The sequence below is a fragment of the Aythya fuligula genome, chromosome 3 (assembly GCF_009819795.1).
Source record: "Aythya fuligula isolate bAytFul2 chromosome 3, bAytFul2.pri, whole genome shotgun sequence".
In the NCBI taxonomy this organism is placed as follows: Eukaryota; Metazoa; Chordata; class Aves; order Anseriformes; family Anatidae; genus Aythya; species Aythya fuligula.
Window position 1 is genome coordinate 61627058 of NC_045561.1, and position 22725 is coordinate 61649782.

At 39.9% G+C, this 22725-nt stretch overlaps 1 protein-coding gene across 4 annotated transcripts in view; it reads right to left on the bottom strand.

The window, feature by feature from the left end:
* Nucleotides 1-22725, bottom strand: part of MDN1 (midasin AAA ATPase 1) — a 94348-nt gene that overhangs the window by 35942 nt on the left and 35681 nt on the right. For all 4 annotated transcript variants that reach the window (XM_032183540.1, XM_032183541.1, XM_032183539.1 and 1 more), the window contains 27 exons: nt 22213-22421; nt 21577-21699; nt 20867-21064; nt 20668-20775; nt 19294-19482; nt 18390-18479; nt 18020-18280; nt 17604-17874; nt 17086-17245; nt 16702-16818; nt 15366-15574; nt 14580-14725; nt 12626-12828; nt 11341-11561; nt 10217-10330; nt 7842-7974; nt 6745-6854; nt 6065-6198; nt 5190-5350; nt 4700-4820; nt 3385-3595; nt 3012-3243; nt 2217-2343; nt 1098-1268; nt 751-965; nt 271-652; nt 21-130 (listed from right to left, as the gene is read on the bottom strand). In XM_032183540.1, the coding sequence (XP_032039431.1) occupies nt 21-130; nt 271-652; nt 751-965; nt 1098-1268; nt 2217-2343; nt 3012-3243; nt 3385-3595; nt 4700-4820; nt 5190-5350; nt 6065-6198; nt 6745-6854; nt 7842-7974; nt 10217-10330; nt 11341-11561; nt 12626-12828; nt 14580-14725; nt 15366-15574; nt 16702-16818; nt 17086-17245; nt 17604-17874; nt 18020-18280; nt 18390-18479; nt 19294-19482; nt 20668-20775; nt 20867-21064; nt 21577-21699; nt 22213-22421 (4726 nt within the window). The remainder of the gene's footprint in view (nt 1-20; nt 131-270; nt 653-750; nt 966-1097; nt 1269-2216; nt 2344-3011; nt 3244-3384; nt 3596-4699; nt 4821-5189; nt 5351-6064; nt 6199-6744; nt 6855-7841; nt 7975-10216; nt 10331-11340; nt 11562-12625; nt 12829-14579; nt 14726-15365; nt 15575-16701; nt 16819-17085; nt 17246-17603; nt 17875-18019; nt 18281-18389; nt 18480-19293; nt 19483-20667; nt 20776-20866; nt 21065-21576; nt 21700-22212; nt 22422-22725) is intronic.

A 22725-nucleotide genomic window follows, 5' to 3' on the forward strand; every position in this document is an offset into this window, starting at 1 on the left:
TTAAGTGCCTGAGCTGTTACCTGAGATGGGGATGAATATAGTTGCTGACTGCTTTGTCTTCAATACTTTTTCCTGTATGCAGCTGGGATGACAAATCGTATGTTTTCCACTCACACTCCAGCTGGTCTAACTAAAAAGACAAGAATAAAGCTTTTTCTGAGGTTCTGATTTTGGTAACCAAGTACGTACAGCATCATCTTGGACATTAAAAGAAGTTATAATCCCAGAGTTGAAAAATCATGACCAAGAATTGGCCAGCTCCACGCTTACCTCTTCTTTGGCATACTTGAGCTTGTATTCTCTTTTAATAGCTGGATCAAACCGGGTCTGTGGAAGCCACAACTGGATCTGCACCAAACCAATGTTCACCCAGAGGCTTCCTCGCCAAGCTGTTTCTGGTAGCTCCTTAAGCCCTTCCCTAAAGAACTGCTGCAAGCAAGTGAGCAGGAGAAACATGAATTCTTTAGGAAGTAGCTCCTGATCAGCGATGCTTCTAAGTATCTTGAGAAGGTACTCATATGCAACAAGATCCTTGAGGATGAGCTTCTCACAGTACTCCAAAAATTCCTCTTGAAGATCTGCTGGAACCAGATCTACCAGGCTGGAGAGTTGTCTGCACAGCATTATTCCTTGTAGTCTAGAATCTGTGTATCTGGAGACAAAGGAATGGAAAAAGTTCACACATAGCAAGCATGCTTCTGCAATATGCCTGGTTGAAATAAGACCTTCTTTCCATACATATGTTAATACCTAAAGTCTGCTGTTGAAGCAACAGCCAGGTTGGTCCACAGTGCTGTGCTGACTTCGTTAAGTTGCTGTGCTCTCTCCATCCATTCTCCCAGTGTCACATGGGATGAAGACAGAACAGGATGTCCACTCACATCCCACTGGCTTGTCTTACTGCTACTAGTTAGAGTTTCAAAGAAGCACTTTGAGAAAACTGCTCGGGTCAAAATACCTGGGCCCTAAATTAAGAGATGAAGAGTTAAGATTGTTCAGATGCAACTTGCACTGAGCATGCTAAAATTTGTAACATTGTTTGAGAAAGCTGTTAAATTAGTAAAGTGGTCTTGCTTGATAGGAAAGAAGAAACGAACCTTCATAGAACAATTCAGATAGGATTTAGAAGGGATCTTTTCCTCTGTTGCAGGCAGTGGTCTCCAAGTCAACCAATAGTCTGGATCTGTGGTGAAAGTACTGTTCCAAAAGGATTCTAGTGCAGCATGAACCAGTTGAGATGACAGAATAGACATTTCTTCAGGCGACACCTAAAGAGAAAGAAAAACCCGGAGTTGAGGATAATTTACAGGTAGTGAAAGAGAATCAAGCAGGATGAAAAAAGGAGCATGACACTTCTCTAGTAGAGATAGTACAAGATATTCCTTAAGGTCTGTTTAAAATTTGCAAAGGTTCACTCGCATCTCTTCTGAACAAGAAGAAAAAACTTCACAGAATCACAGAATTTCTAGGTTGGAAGAGTCCAACCTCTGACCTAACACTAACAGTCCCCACTAAACCATATCCCTAAGCTCTACATCTAAACGTCTTTTGAAGACTTCCAGGGATGGTGACTCCACCACTTCCCTGGGCAGCCCATTCCAATGTCTAACAACCCTTTTGGTAAAGAAGTTCTTCCTAACATCCAACCTAAAACTCCCCTGTTGCAACTTAAGCCCATTCCCCCTCGTCCTGTCACCAGGCACGTGGGAGAACAGACCAACCCCCACCTCGCTACAGCCTCCCTTGAGGTACCTATAGAGAGCGATAAGGTCACCCCTGAGCCTCCTCTTCTCCAGGCTGAACAAGCCCAGCTCCCTCAGCCGCTCCTCGTAGGACTTGTTCTCCAGGCCCCTCACCAGCTTCGTTGCCCTTCTCTGGACCCGCTCAAGCACCTCGATGTCCTTCTTGTTGTGAGGGGCCCAAAACTGAACACAGTAGTCGAGGTGCGGCCTCACCAGAGCCGAGTACAGGGGGACGATCACCTCCCTAGCCCTGCTGGCCACACTGTTTCTTATGCAAGCCAGGATGCCGTTGGCCTTCTTGGCCACCTGAGCACACTGCTGGCTCATATTCAGCTGACTATCCACCATCACTCCCAGGTCCTTCTCTGCCTGGCAGCTCTCCAACCACTGCATGTCAAAATCTTAGAGATACTTAGTTTGAAAAGTCTTTTGAAAACTTCTGCAAAACTAATTTAAACTAAAACTTGTTCTTACTTCACTAAGATGTACTAAGTGCCACAGTCCAGACAGCTGGTGGGAGGCAGCTGGTGTCAATTTCAGAGCAAAAGCTATAAGCTGAACTAGATCTGAACACGTGCCTAATTCTTGACTGAAGTTCTTCCTGTAGGAGATAGAAGAAATATGACATAATGCCTAAGCAGGACACACAAATCACTTATATAATGAAACAAACTCAGAACAGCAGACAAGGCCACAAGAATAACAAAGACTACCTGGAAGGTTAAAATTATAGTATTTTAAGTATTGGAGATGAACAAGCCCTCTAGTAAATACCCAAAACACTTGCACCCCTTGCAAAAGCTAGCAAAATCCAAATTTACAACTAATCTTTACAACAATCTTCAGCAAAACATACAAAACTGCTACCAGACTCTTACATAAAAGCTTTTATTTTTCAATCATTTATAATCCATTCTACCACTGATGAAGCTATTGCTGGAGTTTAATGTTTTTACACCAATAGGCTTGGACATCAGCATTCCCCTATTTGCAATGATGAAAATCAGTTAAAAATACTTTCTCAGTAGAACACTAAACAACTCTTTCAATGTCGTATCTTACAGCTGCATGCAGACAAGGAGCATATGTGTATTTATACACAAATACAAGCGTGTATGCACACATTCAGATACATACATGCATAAAGGCAGTTATAGGTACAAAACCTCAAATTTACATGCAAATCTAAAACACTGAAGTTGCAGCCTTTAGGTAGGAATTCAGAGTCTCATGAAAGGAGAACATAACTTTTTCCACTCTCCTCCTTACCTTCTTGCACAAGCCTTAGCCACATAATCGGCTGTCAGTTTGTACTGCCAGAGCACACCCATGTGCTCCATTGCAGGCCACAGCTGAACCCGACTGCAGAGCTGGACTAACACAGCAGGGTCTAACTGGTTGGGGATGGTATCTTCAGCGAACATTTCCTCTGAATGACTGTATTTAAGTCCCTCTTCTCTCAGTTGTGAATGTACAGCTTTCAAAAAAATCTTTAGTTGACCTGTTTGACAGAGTGTAAAAGGCACATAAATGCATATACTATGCTTCTTGCCAGAGAACACTTCACATCCTTTCTGTTTCTATATAAATATGATGCTGACAGCAGAACCATCTTGTTAGGTTCTTCAGAAGTGTTACCTACCCAGACTAACATCTTCTAAATGATTAGCTCTAAGTATCAGGCCATCAGCTTGCAGCAATGCTTTCTTCACCTTCCATCCAGAGGCAGCAGTTTTCAGACAGCACATTTTTTCCTGCAATCTACTTTCTCCAAAGGCCAATTTTGACTCTAAGATGTTAAGTGGCTTGCTGATAACTTTTAACTGAGAAAAACAATCCATGCCCAGTGTATCCTGAAATATGAAAAAGTTGTTTGAACAAGAGGCGATTTGTTCCAGCAATGCTAACAAAATAAAATCTGTGACTACAGTCAGAACTTGAAGATTTCAAATACATAAGCATACAAGTGAAGTACACATTAACCAAATTGCAACCACATATACAGCTTAACAATTCTTTTGCAGCCTTACTCAATACACAAGACAGAAAGTGAAATGGGAGGCCACTATTCCCCCTTACCAATTTTTTCTTGTTCTCTTTTTCCTTCATGAAAATACTACATATATGTTATGCAGACTAACCATGCCTCAACATGACAACTTACCTAAACTAAGAGCAATAAATATATAAATCAATCAAAATTGCCAGAAGCTACTGTCACTGAAAATAAATTGTCACTTGACACCTGCAATTAAATACATTTGGATACCTAGAAAAATTTCCTAAAGCTCTCAGTAAGTACTGAATGTTCTTGGAAGTCTCATGAAGTAACTATTTTTGAACGGCTGAGTATCTCTGAACAATAAGCCTGTAAAAACCTAGATCTAATACTAATCACCAAAACGGGTAATCTACATGTCTCCTTGTGCCCTGTTTTAAATAGGGACTTACAATCTTTGGAAAAATTTACTGCAAGTTTTTTTTTGATGAGGCCAATTACTGAAGTAAGAGAAAAAACTCTCAAATTTAAGTGGCTTTGGCTTGTTAAGTCATAAGGCAGTCCTATCTTATGTCGTGTAAAAAGAAATACACGTTCTATTCCATACACCCATATGTTCACTAAGTAAGCAAGTGGCATGCTGATATTCACTAGTCTCCAGATCTGAGCAAGCAGTAATATTTAATGTAGTGACGCACAAGTATGAAAATAACTGCTATCTATACAAAAGCATAGTTAACAGTAGAAATGCTACCTGGATAGTTGATATATGTCACAAAAAAGATGTATGTTAACATACACTGAAATTGCTTTTTTAACCATTCTATCAAGTCCAAAAGGAATGCCTTTTTGCTGACCTGGAAAGGAAGTGCTTTCCCTTCTTAAGAACTAAGGATCATTTCAAAGGTATTTGGACATCACTGGAAATTCTTATCTTTTGCAAGCAGAGTATCAATACCTTAAAAGGAAGAGGTCTTCCCAGCGACTTTTGTAATAGCTTCATATTGGCAGAAATACCAGCAGGATCAGCCAAGCAGTTCTGAATCTGCTGTGAAACAGACTGGATTTCCTTGGAAACCCTTGGAGGAAAAACAAAAAACAACTCAGAAGTTTGAGTAAAAGTTTGAGAAAAAAAAAAGGATGCATATATATGAGAAGGGTTTTTTTTTTTTTTTTTTTTTTTTTTTTAAATCTTTCCACTACAAGCACAGAAAACGAGTAGAAATTCTAGATGATCATATGGCCAAGGAGAATCCCAATGCTTAAAAATCTGAATTTTAATACTGAACAGCTATTTAATACATTGTACTTTCATTACTAACAGAACATAATTTGGACACCAACAGCAAACACTAATTAACTATAATACTTAAGAAAAAAAGAGGGAGGGAGAGAGGAAGGGCAATTTACACTATCATTTAACACCACGAGAGATCAAAGCCACTCACTTGTGCTGGTCTGATCCGATAAGCATCTGAGGAATTCTGTCAATGAGATGCTTCATAACCCAGTGCCAGTGCAAAGACAGGAGAGACAGCCCCGGTGAATCCACTGTTACAGTGTCAGAGACTGTCCAGAACCGGTCACGCCACAGCAAGCAATACAAAATCTGATGGGACAGAAAGGTTAGTAATGTGCTGAGCCCTGCATGTAACAGAGTGCTTCACACCTCAAGCAAGAGAAAATTAAAAATCACTGCCATTTCTGTTAACATTTCAAAATCATGCAATGCTTTATACACAACTACAACTCAACACTATGTTCTCTAAAAAAGCTGCGTGACTCTGCTGCAGGAAGTACACAAGTGAAACAATCTCTGGACCAAGTTTACAATGCTGCTGTTAGATTTTAGAAAAATTATCCTTGTGGTGTGAAAAGGGAGCAGAAGTGAACGACCCCTGTGACCTGCATGTCTGCTGTCCAGGTTAAGACAGCTGTATCCGACCTGGGTGTGGATACTCCCTTTATCATCAGTGGACAGAAACATGCACTTCTATAGCACAAGTCATACTATCCTAAGCAAGCAAAGAAGGCCAGACAATAAAGTTCAGCAATGGGTATCTACACTCCAGGAAAGAAAGCTCCTACACAAAGTATTTGCAGGCTGATAACCTACATTCCATACAGAAGCAGTGAGAAGACAGTGCAGAAATACAGCTACTGAAATAAACTGAGCACCCCATAATTATATGCCTCATTTCAGGCTTATTCTGAATACCAATAGAAGCACCGTAGTTTATTTCATGGTCCCTAAAAACTATAAAGTAGTGTGAAATCAGTCTGCAGAACACTTCTACTAATGTAGTAAGAAAACTCTACTCACATCTTGCATGTCATCATCACTTAAGGCCACCTGAGTAGATGTTACCCAGTGAAGTGCAAACACATCCCAAAGTTCAAAGAAAACAGCAAGGTTGACCACAATCGCATGAGGAAGGGAGTTGTAACTTCCTGGATCTGAAGTTTGGGGAATAGGGAAAGAAGGAAGAGACTGAATAACCCATCCATATGAAATGTCAACTTAATGGGTGATTTTAAAAATCACTAGGTATTCTTGGTGTTAAAAACAAACAAACAGAAAAATGAAAAAGATCTAAGATTCAAAGTAACAAAATATTCCTTTGCTATTTGCACAATTATCTATTGCCTCTATGCATTTAATATAGTAAAAATAACTCTGCTACTTAGATTAGCCAAAGACAGAACACAAATCCAATTTCTCTCTACTATCTTCATAAAGTTTAGATAATTAAGAGAAAGACATGCACTCATCTCGTAGTAGAGGCTGGACAGGAATGCTGCAGCATAAGGTGTATCTAATTTAAGAATAATGTGTTACATATCATTTTAGTCCTCATCTGACAGCTTCACATTCACACAATCTTCCTTCACACTTTCAGGATACACCGTATTTAAAGTGCCCATTTCATAACAGTGCAAATTAACTGTATTTCAAATTGGCTATAGAACCAAAAGAAACAGTGAAAAAAGAAATCAATCCACCTTTACGGAAATCTAGAGACATTCTTAAGGCACTAGTTCTTGGCTTCTTGCTAGTAATCAAAGTCTTCTCAGTGTACCTCCTTCTTTCTCGGTCAAGAAATAATACTGCCCTGAATTAAAAATAAAGTTATTAGAAATCCAGCATCATTAACTCAAAGCCTTTGCCTTATTAGAGTGACGAACTACAATGTGACATTAGGTATTACACTATATCGTGAAACAACTACCAAGAGCAGTGTAACTAATTGCCTGAATATGGCTTTAGCAGAAGCACACTTCACAAAAAGCAGACTCATTACTTCAGCAAAGGAAAAAGCAGCGGGATACTAAGCAGATGCAATGCTAACACTTGTAGGATAAGTGAGCAGCTGCTTCCTTATACTGTAAATCTAAAGTTTGTGTGCCAGTGCTTTTTCTCATTAGGAAAGTTTGTCCAAAATATCAGATATTTCAAACTGCTGCTCCCCCGTTTTCATGCTTTGCTCTTCAATTCTAGTTTGTCCTAGAAATGAAGAGCAACTTTTTACACAGGCAGATAATGATAGGACAAAGGAGCGTATTTTTAAATAGGAGGTTTAGATTAGATGAGGAAATTCTTCACTCAGAGGCACTGGAACAGGTTGCCTTGAGAAGCTGTGGATGCCCCAACCCTGGAGGTGTTCAAAGCCAGGTTGGATGAGGCCCTGGACAACCTGCTCTGGTGGGAGGTGTCCCTGCCCATGGCAGAAGGGGTGGAACTAGACCATCTTTAAGGTCCCTTCAAGCCCAAGCTCTTCTATGATTCTATGATACTCCAACCTACAAAGAATATTGGGAATTCTGCTTCCTTGTATCAAGTGATTGTTTTTAGTCCACAGCTACATAAAGCAGGAGCAAAGAATTTAAATATCTGTATAAAACCTCTGCCAGGTATTTTAGAGAACATCTGTTGAAACTTAAAAACATACTTGACAGATACCACAACTGTTTACAAAATATTGAGTACAGTCAGTGGCCATACCAGCTACTAGAAGGAAAATTAACTTTATCCTAGCCGAAACCAGGACAAGAGAGTCTTTACAAGATTATTATTATTCTATTTTTTTTTGGTAACTCACCGGTTTGCTACAGACTTCAAAAGGATTAGAAGCTGATCTGTGTGTTCTGTTTCTGTATCAAAGTTCACTGAATTCCTAATAATATCCAAAAATTGCATATTCCATCTTGGGTCCAGAGGCATCACATGCTCATCTGGAAAGGCAGACAAGACAATATTGACAACATTATTGGGTGAAAGACTTTCCTCAATCCCATCTCTACAGGAACTTTAGAAAGACAAAGATGAAATCCTAAGAGATTTCACAAAGTTAACAAGCTTGGAAAGGAAACCAGGGGAGTCAGTTCCTTGTAAATAACAGAAGGAAAATTATAAGCCTCAGTATAGGTTTGAGATAGGTCAGCATGCTAAGTATTAGGAAAAAAACAGAAGGCCTCAACTGTTCAGTCAGAACAGTAGTAGATACATGCAACACTCTTGAGAACTTCACGTCCTAAATTGGAACTGTAGTATGCTGAAGTCACAAGATACACAGTCAGGATTCCTTGTCGTAGCACTCTCACCTAATTTGCATTGGTTGTTCTCTGGATACTCAGTACCCTGAGCTGGTGGAAGGGGATGGGGAGCAGGATGTGGCCCTCACTATCCATGAAGAACTGGTTGGTGACCTACTACGGCACTTGGATGTGCACAAGTCGATGGGGCCGGATGGGATCCACCCAAGGGTACTGAGAGAACTGGCAGAGGAGCTGGCCAAGCCACTATCCATCATTTATCAGCAGTCCTGGCGATCGGGGGAGGTCCCAGTTGACTGGTGGCTAGCAAATGTGACGCCCATCTACAAGAAGGGCCGGAGGGCAGACCCGGGGAACTACAGGCCTGTCAGTTTGACCTCAGTGCCAGGGAAGCTCATGGAGCAGATCCTCTTGAGAGTCATCACACAGCACTTGCAGGGCAAGCAGGCGATCAGGCCCAGTCAGCATGGGTTTATGAAAGGCAGATCCTGCTTGACGAACCTGATCTCCTTCTATGACAAAGTGACACGCTGGGTGGATGAGGGAAAGGCTGTGGATGTGGTCTACCTTGACTTCAGCAAGGCTTTTGACACCGTCTCCCACAGCATTCTCCTCAAGAAACTGGCTGCTCTTGGCTTGGACTGGCGCACGCTTCGTTGGGTTAGAAACTGGCTGGATAGCCGGGCCCAAAGAGTCGTGGTGAATGGAGTCAAGTCCAGTTGGAGGCCAGTCACTAGTGGCGTACCCCAGGGCTCAGTGCTGGGGCCGGTCCTCTGTAATATCTTCATCGATGATCTGGAGGAGGGCATTGAGTGCACCCTCAGTAAGTTTGCAGATGACACCAAGTTAGGTGCGTGTGTCAATCTGCTTGAGGGTAGGAAAGCTCTGCAGGAGGATCTGGATAGGCTGCACCGATGGGCTGAGGTCAACTGCATGAAGTTCAACAAGGCCAAGTGCTGGGTCCTGCACCTGGGGTGCAATAACCCCAAGCAGAGCTACAGGCTGGGAGAGGAATGGTTGGAGAGCTGCCAGGCAGAGAAGGACCTGGGAGTGATGGTGGATAGTCAGCTGAATATGAGCCAGCAGTGTGCTCAGGTGGCCAAGAAGGCCAACGGCATCCTGGCTTGCATAAGAAACAGTGTGGCCAGCAGGGCTAGGGAGGTGATCGTCCCCCTGTACTCGGCTCTGGTGAGGCCGCACCTCGACTACTGTGTTCAGTTTTGGGCCCCTCACAACAAGAAGGACATCGAGGTGCTTGAGCGGGTCCAGAGAAGGGCAACGAAGCTGGTGAGGGGCCTGGAGAACAAGTCCTACGAGGAGCGGCTGAGGGAGCTGGGCTTGTTCAGCCTGGAGAAGAGGAGGCTCAGGGGCGACCTTATCGCTCTCTATAGGTACCTCAAGGGAGGCTGTAGCGAGGTGGGGGTTGGTCTGTTCTCCCACGTGCCTGGTGACAGGACGAGGGGGAATGGGCTTAAGTTGCAACAGGGGAGTTTTAGGTTGGATGTTAGGAAGAACTTCTTTACCAAAAGGGTTGTGAGGCATTGGAACAGGCTGCCCAGGGAAGTGGTGGAGTCACCATCCCTGGAAGTCTTTAAAAGACGTTTAGATGTAGAGCTTAGGGATATGGTTTAGTGGGGACTGCTAGCATTAGGTCAGAGGTTGGACTCAACGATCTTGAGGTCTCTTCCAACCTAGAAATTCTGTGATTCTGTGAATGCATTTAAATGACATATTTACAGTTCTTGACAGGAAGAATAGCTTTGTTCTTGGATTATTTTTCCCCAACAATAGCGATGTGCAGTTAGAATTGAGCCTGGTATTATTGCACACATTTCCTATGTAGGGATGCAGTGTGTTCAGAAAACAAAGAAAGGAAGCACTGATGTCTTTTATCATAATTTTTTTTTTTTTTCAGAAGTACCTGTCATACTTGGCTGTAGCAACTTGATCATGTTACTGATTCCGGATGAGAGGGAACTGGCATAGAAACTACCAAGGGCTACAGCACCCGCTTCCAACTGAGTCCGCACTAGATCTGCAGATGAAGAACAGAGTGCATACATCTAAGAGAGAGCATTTAGTTCAAATAAATAAAATGAACTTCAACTGAGCCTGCACAAGCAGCCTGAACCTCATCTGTGCATGAACTCTGGACATATGCCAGTTGAGCTAATATTTTCAATTAGTTACAAGAGTCCTCAATTAGTTACAAGCAGTCAAAATATCACAGCCAAACAGATAAATCCAGTGAAGAGTTCTAGTTAAAATGGTGATAATGTTATTAAAAATATGGTTTGCAGAAAACCGTAAGATTTTACCTTCAAATCTTCCTCAGTGTATTTTTGATTTTTTTTTTAATTAAAAACCTGTAAGAGCATACTTATCATTAAAGTAACTTTCTACTTTTTTTTTTTATTATTATTATTTCCTGACAGATGCATCTGTATAAGACAGCTCTCTCTTGATCATGTGGGGACAACACAGCCTGAGATTTCATGGAACATAAGACAGTTGTCTGTCTGAATTACTTGTATTAATGCCTAACTTCTCCACAAGTTTAATACAATTAGTAATAAGCAATGAAGAACTCACCTCAGCTGCTATCCTGAATATTCAGGCAACACGTTTTCAGGAAACCTAAGTTCAGCAGTTCCCTGACTTTCTAACCATTTGCATTTTAACACCAAATATACAGAAGGCATTTTACTGTTTTTACTATCACTACCAAAAAAAAAGTGAAGAGAATGCCATTTTCTTATATAAACCAAGAGGCATCCAGAAATAACTGCATTTTAGAAGTAGTACAAGTTATATGCATGCTCAACTAACAGAAGACAATGTTTAAGCCAAAATCTTCTCCTGTCCCTAACACACACAACCAGTTTCTGTCTCTCCCTGGAGCCTCAAACCTTTGATTTAGTATGCTGAGAACTTCCATACTAGATCATTTGAAAGGCCTGGATGTTCTCATTTAAGACTTATGATTTGTGAATATACAATGAATCAGCCTGGATACAAAAAAAAGAAAGTTAAATAATTACCTACCTAGCCCTTGTGGCAGATTTTTGGTTAAGTAGTTAAGCCATTTAACTCTCAATGTCCAATCTTGATTGGTTGCCTTTTCTATGAAAAATTTCACTGAAGCCTGGAGGACTTCCAGTTTATCCATCCAGTCTGCATTTATCTCAACAGCACTGAATCTGAGATTCTCAGGATTAGTGGACTGCATAATTTTCTGAAGATCTTGCAGAGTCAGTGGTAGTGTCCTGAAATACAAAAAGAAGTGAAGACCAGCAACCAATGGCTCAAACTACCACCTTGACTTTGCAAAGTGTTTGCCATGCAACCATCTTTAGGCAGGAAGATAACAATGCAATAATTTCTCCTTTCCCTTCTTGAGCTCCAAAGGCAGTTTCTAACTTCAGGTCATCTGGATGTGTCTACTACTAGGCACTCATTATTACCAAAAATTCATGCAACGCCAGAAGTGAATATGCATATCATTTCACTAAGAAATTATCACTCAGTCTGTGCGCTAGAAGGATATGTGAAAAGATAAAGATATGGAGAGGAATGTCACAGATAAAAAAACCAGCACGTTGCTAGAGTTCAACTATTTCCACGTTATAATTTAGTAGTAACTTCCACAACTTGTTCTGTCAGTAGAAGCAAACCATAGTACCTGCCCCCAGCGTGTCACAAAACAAAGCAAGCAGACAGGGAGAGTTTGCACCAGTGTTGTGAAAATAACTGTTACAATGTACAAGAACTCATTTAATGAGATCTTGCATATGGTCCCTATACATAAGAGTTCTTGCAGACAGCTCTGCTTGAAGGAGGAATATTGTTCTTTCATTTGAAGCTACTGGACCTAAAATACCTGCTGATTAATTGTTTAGATGAGAGCAAGAAGTACAAAGGATCATTAATATATTTACAACTAAATACTTTTTTTTTTTCCATCTCAGAAGGAAACAAAGAGATTTGGGGGGCTTTTATCAGCTTGTAAATCAACTTCACATTTCCTGCTAAATGCCTATTCCTAACTCAACTGAAAATGGGTCACATGTACTACTGAAGATGGAACACAGTTACCTATTTTGGACTGAAGAATAAAACAGGATATAATTAAACCTGTGTTTGTAGCAGTTGTGTGGAAAAGTAACAACAGAAGCTTCAGTACCAGAGTACAACTACCAGTCTCTACCCATACAATTTGCTCAAGACGAAGTTTTGCAGGGAGCAATGACATGTCAGCAGTACTACTCACATACATCTTGTTTCTTATAAATTTATTAGATTAAAAAAAAAGAAAAAAAGACTTTCCTACCTGTGGTTTTTAAGGTTTAGTCTATTCAGACAATACATTAGGACCTGTCCATCACTCCGGACAGTTGAAAGAAGTGAGTCTTCAGCTGTAAAGAGACTCGCAGGTAGGGAGTCTGGCCACAGTCCCATTGCTAGCAGGGAGTCACCACATATTTCAGGGGAAGCCAGAGATGAAACATGCTTTGTAACCAATTCTAACACAAGCTACAACAACAACAAAATAGAAAAACAAAAAGCAATTATAAAATCATACTCAAACATGCATTCAAGTACAGTATCTCAGGGAGCTCTAACTAAACATATTTACTAACAAATCATTATAAATCAAGGGATCTACAAACACTACATAACCTACACAATGAAGCAACATAAAATTTCAACCATAACTGGAATAACATACTGTACATCTAAAATACAAAGTGAATACTGCTGTCTCCAGATGACAGTGTGTACATTGTTTCAGGCTACAGTTTAATCAGTATCAATAGCCCAAACTCTCAACTGAAGCTATTAAAAAAGGGCAAGCCTCAGAATTCAATTAGGATATATTCTGGCTCCCTTATGTTGGGAGAGCAAGCCACTGTCTACAAAGTGGCGAACAAACCGTATTTATCCCTGGGGAATATCTCAATAAGCAAATTCCAGATAGAGAGCTTTCATGCAACTCTCACCTCACCTCTTTTTTCTAGTAGCATACCACCAGTCTGAGAAAATTGTAGAATGGTTTGAGTTGGAAGGTATCATCTTGGAGGTCTCTTCCAACCTAGACAATTCTGTGATTGCTATCTAGCTCCACTCTCCCTGACATGGGTAGGGACACCTTCCACTAGACCAGGTTGCTCAAAGCCTTTTTGATGGGGCATCCACAAATCTCTGGGCAACCTGTTCCAGTGCCTCTCCATCCTTAAAGGAAAAAGTTCTTTACAAATTCTAATCTAAGCCTGCCCTCTTCTAGCTTAAAGTCATCACCTCTCACCCTGTCACTCCACTCCCTGACAAAGAGTCCCTCCACAGCTTTCCTGTAGACCCCCTTTAGATACTGGAATGCTGTTATAAGATCTCCTCTGAGCCTTCGCCTTTCCAGGCTAAAGGACCGATTCCCTCAGCATGTCTTCACAGGAGAAGTGATCCATCCCTCTGGTTATCTTCATCGCCCTCCTCTGGACTCACTTCAACAGGACCATGATCTCTCTTATGCTCAGGGCCCCAGAGCTGAACACAGTGCTCCAAGTGGGGTCTCACCCTGCTGGCCACGCTGCTTTTGATGCAGCCCAGGATGCAATTGGCCTTCTGGACTACAGGCACGCATTGCTGGCTAATATTCAATTTCTTTTCCACCAACACCTACCTTTAAGTCCTATTCCACAGGGCTGCTCTCTATGCACTCATTGTCCAGCCTATATTTGTGCTTGGAATTGCCCTGACCCAGGTGCAGGACCTTGCATTTGGCCTTGCTGAACCTCATTAAGTTCTCACAGGCCCACCTCTCAAGCCTGTCCAGGTCCCTCTGGATGACATCCCTTCCCTCCTGCTTGTCAACCACATAACTCAGCTTGGTGTCATCAAATAAGTCATGAAAGGGCAAGCAACAGCTGAAATTCACTGCTCTTTACTATTCAACACCAGTAAACTACTTCTGGAGCTGCAACCGATCTGCTGGAGTAAGATACGTGCAGAACTGTAGTGCTTGCTCTGGAGACAAAAAAGGTTCAGTCTAGGATGTACAGAAAATAACCCAATGCCCTTTAATCCATCTTCTTCACCACCTGACAGACACCTTGAAAGAGTGTTTGAAGTGGCTTGTTTCATCTCTCCAAGAGCACCATCTTCATCAACCCCTTGCTTGGGCTCTTTGGAAACAGGGACTCAAACTCTAGCTTTATGAAATCTGATGCTTCATGATATTTTTTTGCTTATCTAGACAATGTTAGATTTTTCCAATACAGGACTTTTACCTTTTGATTAATCTGCAACTGTTGTGAGCGGCCATAGACTTCCCAACAAGCTCTGTAAAATGACTTTGCTAATCCAAATCCTCTTTTTATCTGCTGCACAATTAACACAGCAGCTTGAAGCAAAGGTGACAGAGATGACACAGAACCTGGAAGACACAGCATTTAGGGTAAAATGAATATTAAGTAATTGGCAGCCCTTTAACCCTCTGAGGACAATCACTACTCTTATAGTCCCTGAAGACCCCAACAGGTCTTTAGATTTGAATGGGTTCTTCTCAAGGTTAAGAAAATCTGACAAGACTGTAAAATTACAAGTGACCAGCTCAAAATAAAACATCAAGCAGCTGAGGTGATGAATGAAACTATCACCTTGCTGAAAAGAACAGCTTGAGCAGGCCTTGTGCAAACCCTCTGTATTGCTGCATTTTGCTTCGAATATATTGCCTTTCTTACAGCGACAGACAATACATATATCATGCCAGTGTCTGATGCCTCCTGACAAAGTACATCAGTTCCTCCCTGTCCCCCTTCCCCCTCCCCCCCCCCCCCCTTTTTTTTTTTTTTAAATGATTTGGGCCTACTTCCAGAGAACACAAAAAAGCAAACAAAAAAGAAAATAAACCAACCACCCACAACCCTCAAAAGAAATTAATTATATGTTTGTCTTTACATATATCTGGATGTTGCACAATGTAATAACCAAATTTTAACATTAAATAATTAATAAAAATACATGTAAGGAGCCCAGGCTGGCTTTAGTAAAAATACCAAACAGACTTTTCTTACCTGGTATTGCTGTCTTGGTTTCTGAATGCACAGCCAGAAGGGCTTCACAGATGCTATCTCCCACTAACCCCAAGCCATGCAGCAGTAACTTTAAATCCAGATTATCCAATACATTTCCATCATTTTCTCCAGGAATGTAAATTTCAATCCCACGATTCCGCATTGCTCTGGATATTTCTCCATGAACAGGATCCATGGAAAGGAAAAGCCTGTCAAATATTCACAAGATATTTGTGAAGTTAGGACTTTAAACTATTACTCTGGAACCACCAAATCTCCTTGTCCATAAAGTAAATTTATCTCTATAAAAACGGCAACACTGATACCTAGAAAGCCAGAGACACCCGCTGAATTTAAATGAGAGATGTGTATAATTGAATTTTGAAGATAGCTAAAGAGATAGTGCATTATTTTTTCCTTAGCTACATCTGAGCTATGTCTACTTTATTATTTGCCAGCTTAAAAAAACAGAAGTTAAGCTGTGCCTCTGAGCTATCAAGAAGGCTTTCAATTCTTAGCAATTGCTTCAGATAAATCTGTGCTATTTAAAAACCAAAGTAACTTCCACATGCTTAATACTATCAGCAAACTCTTACAAACAAGAAAGGAAAAGATTTATGAGATAAAACACAGCAAAAACAAGTTTCTGAAAGTCTTATTTCCAATTCAGATGAACCTGGGCATATCAGTGCCTATATTCCTTCCATAAATTTCAAAAAGGTAGAAATGATACAGAATACTCTGTATGTTCTCCTCCCATCTCCCACAGAGATTAAGATTATTTCAATTCTGAGAGAATCAAGACAGACCAACTGGTTGTGTGTGTGTGGTTTTTTTTTTTTTTTTTTTTTTTTTTTTTTTAAGTTCTGTCACTGCAGGAAACAGGAATTCGGAAAAACAGGAAAAAGATGGAAAAATAAGTATTATGTTGACAGACCAGTTTTTATTATCAACACATATGAATAGCTCACCATCTTTAACATTTGCATCCTAAACTCTATTTACAGTAAGATAGGGAAGTGCTGAAATCCTCAACTAGAAATGAGGATTTCATTCCTAGAAAAATCTAGACAGAGTTAGGCTGCTACGAATTTTCCAGCGTAATAGTCTGTGGTGGAACAGCAATAAAAAGCCAAGCCTCTTAAGATCTATATCATATGTTCATCACCCTGTTCACATTCTTCCTCGCCAGGCAAACAGTGCCAGTGCAGTACACTGAAATATGAGTAGCATTCAAAATACCAGAAGACTGTCTCACAGATGACAGTTTTTCCTATACCTACCATTCATTTGGAAAAAAAAAAAAAGAATTAAAAAAAGCAGAAAAGCAAAGCACCTGAAGTTTGGATGAGGAGTTATTGTAGGAACTGTGCCATCTATCACACCTCTCTCACTCATGGTAAGAACACCTCCTGGTTCAAGTAAGGCATTTAAGCGGTCCAGCACAGAGGGGCTACATTCAAAAGAAAAATTTATCATTAGAAAGAGGTAACAGTTCAACCCCCTCCTGATCCAAACAATTTTAAGGTAGCAGGAAAACTATCAACTACTAAACAGTTTAAGAAGGAAAATACTCTTCCAGAGAATGAAAGTTACTTCCCCCATGTATTGCTATGAAATGCAAAAATGTTCAGTCGTAAACACATTCACTAAGAGGTTAAGTAAATTAGGGAGGTAAAGAAATTTACGCAGTGAAAAAAAGTCCATAAAAATCTCTTACTTGCAAAAGTTAACGTTGTCCATCAACAGCCAATCTCCACACTGCAGGGCCTGAACCAACATCCCATCCACCCACTCAAAAGTGCCATGGCTTTTACAGTCAGCTGCCTGGGCCTGCTGCAGCTTGAAACGCCGGAACTCTTCTACCAAGTGAGCAAACTCTGCAAGAAAGCATAAAACTTACATCAAGACATGTATTACTGACACAGTTTCCTGTTCCTTTCAAGAAAAAGTGAAGTTATCTTGCTAATAAACACCTACGCTTCCTACCTTTTAGGAGAAAGAACATAACAGCAGAGGATCTGACTCTGCAAGTAGCCACCCATGGGCAAAACCCATAGGGTTGCAAGGGTTTTGCAAGCACAGAAATACAAACTGGACAGATACCTTTCTCCAACCCTTCTCTCCAGTTAGAAAGAACTTACGATAAACAGGTTTCTCAACCTTTCAATGCAGGTTCATAGGTCTTTCATTTTCTTCAGAGGAACATATAGTCTTACATCACATCATCATACATACCTGCCTTTGAGAAAGAACTTATTTTGTTGTTCAGTCGCTGGGTAAGTACAAGTATTCCCTCCAGTTTGCTCACTAATTCAGCTGTAACACTTCTACCTCCTTCACCCAGAGATTTGGGTTTGTAATTCAGGATGAAACTGCTCCAAGCACGCAGCACAAGTTCAGCATCATCTGCACAAAGTTCTGTCAGGAGAAGACTGTCCCTTACTAGTGTGCTCACAACATTCTCCACTTTTTCCAACAGGCGCTGCCATGGCCTATTAATATCAACCTGTAAACATGCCAACGGAGTTAGTTCATTTAGAAGACTGCAGTGCCTAAGGCTTCACTTGGTGGTTAAACACTAAGATTACAGTGGACTGGCCACTGTTAGGTAAGAAGTAAAAACAGTGCCTTATTGACAAGAAGGTACTTACCTGTTCAAATCCACCCAGGAGTTCTGTTGTATCCATTGCACTGTTCATTGCCATGATTTTCAGTCGATGGCCAGTCAGATGGGCCAGCAGCTCAACAAGACTGGTTTTGCCGACAGCTGCAGGGCCCACCAGGATCACCATCCAGCTCATGTGAACACATTTCATTATGGACTCAAGGGACTGCAGCGAATGATGCAGAAGTGACAAATTTCCGCCAGGACGAGGAATATAGTTGCCACGAGAAAGAACTGAATAACCAATCTGGAAGGGATGAAAGCCACATAGGTGAGTACAAAGAAAAGAAAGTGTGTTCTCAGGTGCACAAATTGCTTCCTTGTCTCACCACTCATTTGTCTTGTCAACAACTTACCTGAATGTTATATGGAGTGATGTGAAAATCTCTCGTTCCTGTATATACATCAGCGTCTTGGCCAAAAATGTCTTTAAATACAGATATAACCTAAAACAGTTGAAAGAGCAGATGTGACTAATAAACTTATCCATTGTTTTAAAGGCTTGCATCACAAGTAGCCTTCCCTTCTTGACTTCACAGTAGTGTCATATTAGCTAACACAGCTTAGTCACAAGCATCATTCCACTCAACGTGCAGAAAATAAAGTGACTGTGAGCTACCAACAGCAACTCCTTCATTTACCATACTTCCAGCAATTTGAAATACTGTAAGTAATGTTACTCTAACAAAATACTAGTGAAGAAATGACTCCATAAGTAAATCCTTTGATAACACATGAAAAAAGACAATACCACAGGAGAAGGAATGTAAACTCATGAGAAAAATATCCAGTCACATTGTTTTTCAATCTCACAGTTGGACATTTAGTTAAATACAACTGAAGTGTGAAATTAAAAAACAGGCAACAGAGGGATAAGTAGTTGGCGAAGGGCTATTTCTCCTCTGTTCTATCCCCCCCAAAAATGCAGGCAAACCATAACATTTCTGTAAGAATGTTATTATTTAACACTGAATCACAGAATGATATAGTGTTTTGCTCTTGTTTAAAGTTCTTTGTTATTCTACTTACCTTTATTTACATCAGCTTTCTGATTTTATGCCAATAGATAATTAAATTGGTATTTTAAAGGACAATTGGAACTGATATGGATATTAAAACAAAAAAGTCAAAACAAACCCATTTTTCTTCTGAATGAGGCAATCTCTACAAATGAATTGCAAGGCACTTTCAAATTTACATTTCAGTTTCTGGCAATACTTCTTGGCAACCTGAACAGCCAGGAAAGAGAACGCATCTTACCTTTTCTTTGTCCTCCCTGGTTCTCATTCTTTCTCCATATACCAGAAATACATGCTGGCCTGGATCATAGCAACCTGGTGATTGGTCAACAAGCATAAGCTGGCACCAGCGGAAAAGATCACGTAAGTTGAACTCCCAAGGTCCTCCTTTCTGTCCCCACTTTTTTTCAGTCATTACTTCTTTGTCAATCTGAAAAAAAATAGTAATAAAAAATTACATGTATATACATATAAAATGTAATTTATATATGTATTTTATACTATCCATGTACTGGTCTCCAAATATTAAAAAATAAATAAAAATTCAACTGAATTTCTGCCTTTGGCACCACTTAAGACAGTAAGAGAAAAGCTGTATTCACTTTCCTGAAGATGTCATGAACTAAATCTTGATTTAGTTTGTTTCCCATGTACTATTTCTCTATCATGCTAGTCAAAGCTAAATTCCTGAATTCACCTTCACACCCCAGTACTATAAACGACTGGTAAGATGCTGCCACAAAGTATTTTATATGAGAATGTTATTTTCTCTTAGCATTACTACACTTTTTTTGTTTCATGACATGAAGATTAATTCCGATTAAATGCAATTTCAGAAGCATAAGCATAAAAAACATGCTGTGAATTTTAAATCCTGCACTTTGCACAAACTCTAAGCCAAAAATTAGCTAGTAAGTTGATCTATTGTAGTTAATGCTTGTTGAAAACCTTTTAAAATTAGAACAATTTTAGATCTAAGCATCTCTGAATCCTTTACCATAGACAAATCCTTTCAGGAAAGATTTTGCCTTTATTAGTCTCAGTGTTTGAGAAAAATGCTACATATCCTTCAAAGCTTCTGCTTCTGAGAAGGTCAGATGCTGCTTTCACTTGATCCTAATTACTCTAACAACAGCCCGTAATAAAAAGCAGATTAGAAATTCAGACCAGAAACAGAAATATACATGTTAGCTCTTATTAAAGGGAGAGCTCATTTTGTGTTTGCTTTAAGAATAACCATTATGCATGCAAAACTTTTCTCAACTTAAAGATACCGAACCATAACTATGTCCAAAATTTCATAAAACAAAGTTTTTAAAAATATATCTAATATATATATATATATTATATATGTATGTATATATTAACAATATACATCTTCTGTGAAAAAATAAATGCCTCTTCAGTTACCAACCAAGTAATCATATCTGATTGCAGTGGTAGAAGAATTCACATGGTATTTAGTAGTGTTCTTTACTTTCTTCTACATGTATTTCCATTCCTCTTTCACCCACACACTTCTCTGTAGAAGTGCTGGGAAATATTATGTTAGGCTATTTTTTTAAATCTTATTGTATTCTGCTTACTTCTACATAAAATTAAAATGTATATTTACCTTGTTATTGAAAGCAACCATTTTAGCAATAATACTCTTATCAATGGCAGGAAACAGTGTATTCCCAATAAACTCCATATCTGCTGCTGACAGCGGATCAACATACACCTATAGAATCAAGAACATGCAGTGTGTTGATACAGCCAGAAACCTACAAGACAAGCTCATGGTAAAGTTTGAATCAAACAAATAAGCTTGCCTGAGTAAATCTATTAAGAAAGGACTTGGGCAGACCCTTTCTTCCACCTCCTTGTCTGTATGGATTCTGGCATCCAAAAATCTTAGTCTTCTTGTGCTGTACGTGAAAATTCATTCCCAATTCGGGAACATAAATCTCTGCTCTGTGGTCAAAGCAAGCATTTAGCCCCTCTAATACAGACTGAGAAGCCAGGTTCAACTGAGGAAAGAAATAAAGATACAATGTTAATGCTCTACAAAACACTTTCTCACAATCTCTAGACAACAGGCTGAGATATACTGAATATAAAGTTAAATTTCCTTGCTGTTCCAGTGCTGCCACATGTTATTATTACCTTCCAGCTAGGTTGTTACTACACTGGAGCACCTAAACTGCATCTAACGCTTTCCTTATTTGCATATGTTATTTCTGTGTTTTCACCACAATGACAAAACAATTCTCCATTGTAAAATCTGCATTTTCAAGATGTTTCTTCTGAACTTATGTTCATACGTTTGTGACATACAAAAATCTCTCTCCCTCTGCAGTCTGGATTAAAGATCGCCTCCAACCAGGCACAAGATGCAAATAACTAAAATCAAGCAAAATTAATTTCAGACACCAACCCTCCCAGGTATTTGGGGTCCTACACGCCGGAATATACCCTACATAACAAAATCAAGACTTTTGCTCTCTTGGACTATTCATTTGTGCACAACACTTTAATTTACCTCATCTAATACAATCCAGTGTCCAGCCTTTAATGCTGCTAGTAGTGGTCCATCTCTCCAGGCAAATTCTCCTCCCCTCCCACCTTCAACAGGCAAGTCTGTCCCAAACAAGTCTGTCACATCCTTTGGAAGTAAAGAATGGCAAAAGAAACAATTACAAAACTGCAAACAAGTTCAAAACCAAGCATTGTTATCTTTACCTCACATTTTATCCCTCTGCTTTAAATATTGCAGAAGTACAAAAAAAGAATAAATAATTAATAAATACAAGCAGTATTTGCAAGATGCTAAAAGCTACTATGTTTAGCAACAGAAAATTGAACTGGAACAACAAGAAAACCTACAAAGAGCAAAAAAGCACCTTCAAGTTGCTTTCAAGTAACTTTGCAGAATCCAAGCAAAACATAGGAGGCAAAGATACACATTTTCACTTGCAAAGAACACAAAAATTTGGGAATTAGTATTCACTCACATAAGCTGTTCTTCCTCATTTCCCCCTTCCCCTTAAACCCTTTGACCAAGAGGAAAACACTGCCATTTCATATTCAGTGCCACAGTTGAAAGAACTGTGCTTTAAGTAAAACAAAACCTCCCCCACCATAAACACTAAGTTACAAAGATAGTATTTTATTCTACCGTCTGCTCAGACAGGTTGATTCGAACAAGACAGTTTCCTGAGGCCTTTGCCAGGGCAGCTACTAGACTGGTCTTGCCCACACCTGGTGACCCTTCCAACAAAATAGGTTTGTTAAGCTGTAGTGCTCTCAACAGTCGCTGAGCATTCACTGCTGTAGTCCCAGCATTTAGAGCATAATCCGTAATGCTATTCCTTTGAAGAACAGGGCCTAAAACAAAGGAAAAGAAAACCAGGAACAATTAAGCCAGAATATTTTTACTGGAGCTGCTGACAATGTGCTTCTGAAAGAGGTCATTCTATCTGTTAACTGCTGATCTTATTACAGTAAGCAATGAGAGATCAAGCTTGTAAATTATTCTCAAAGATGAGGCACATATACTTTCTATTTGACCCACAGCAGTGACTGTGGGACTACGTGCCCATATCCACTTGTTTATGTAGTAGTTTTCAAACAAAAAAAAATGAAAATTTAGTACTGAAGAATTCTGTTCTTGCACTTCAGACACCACGAA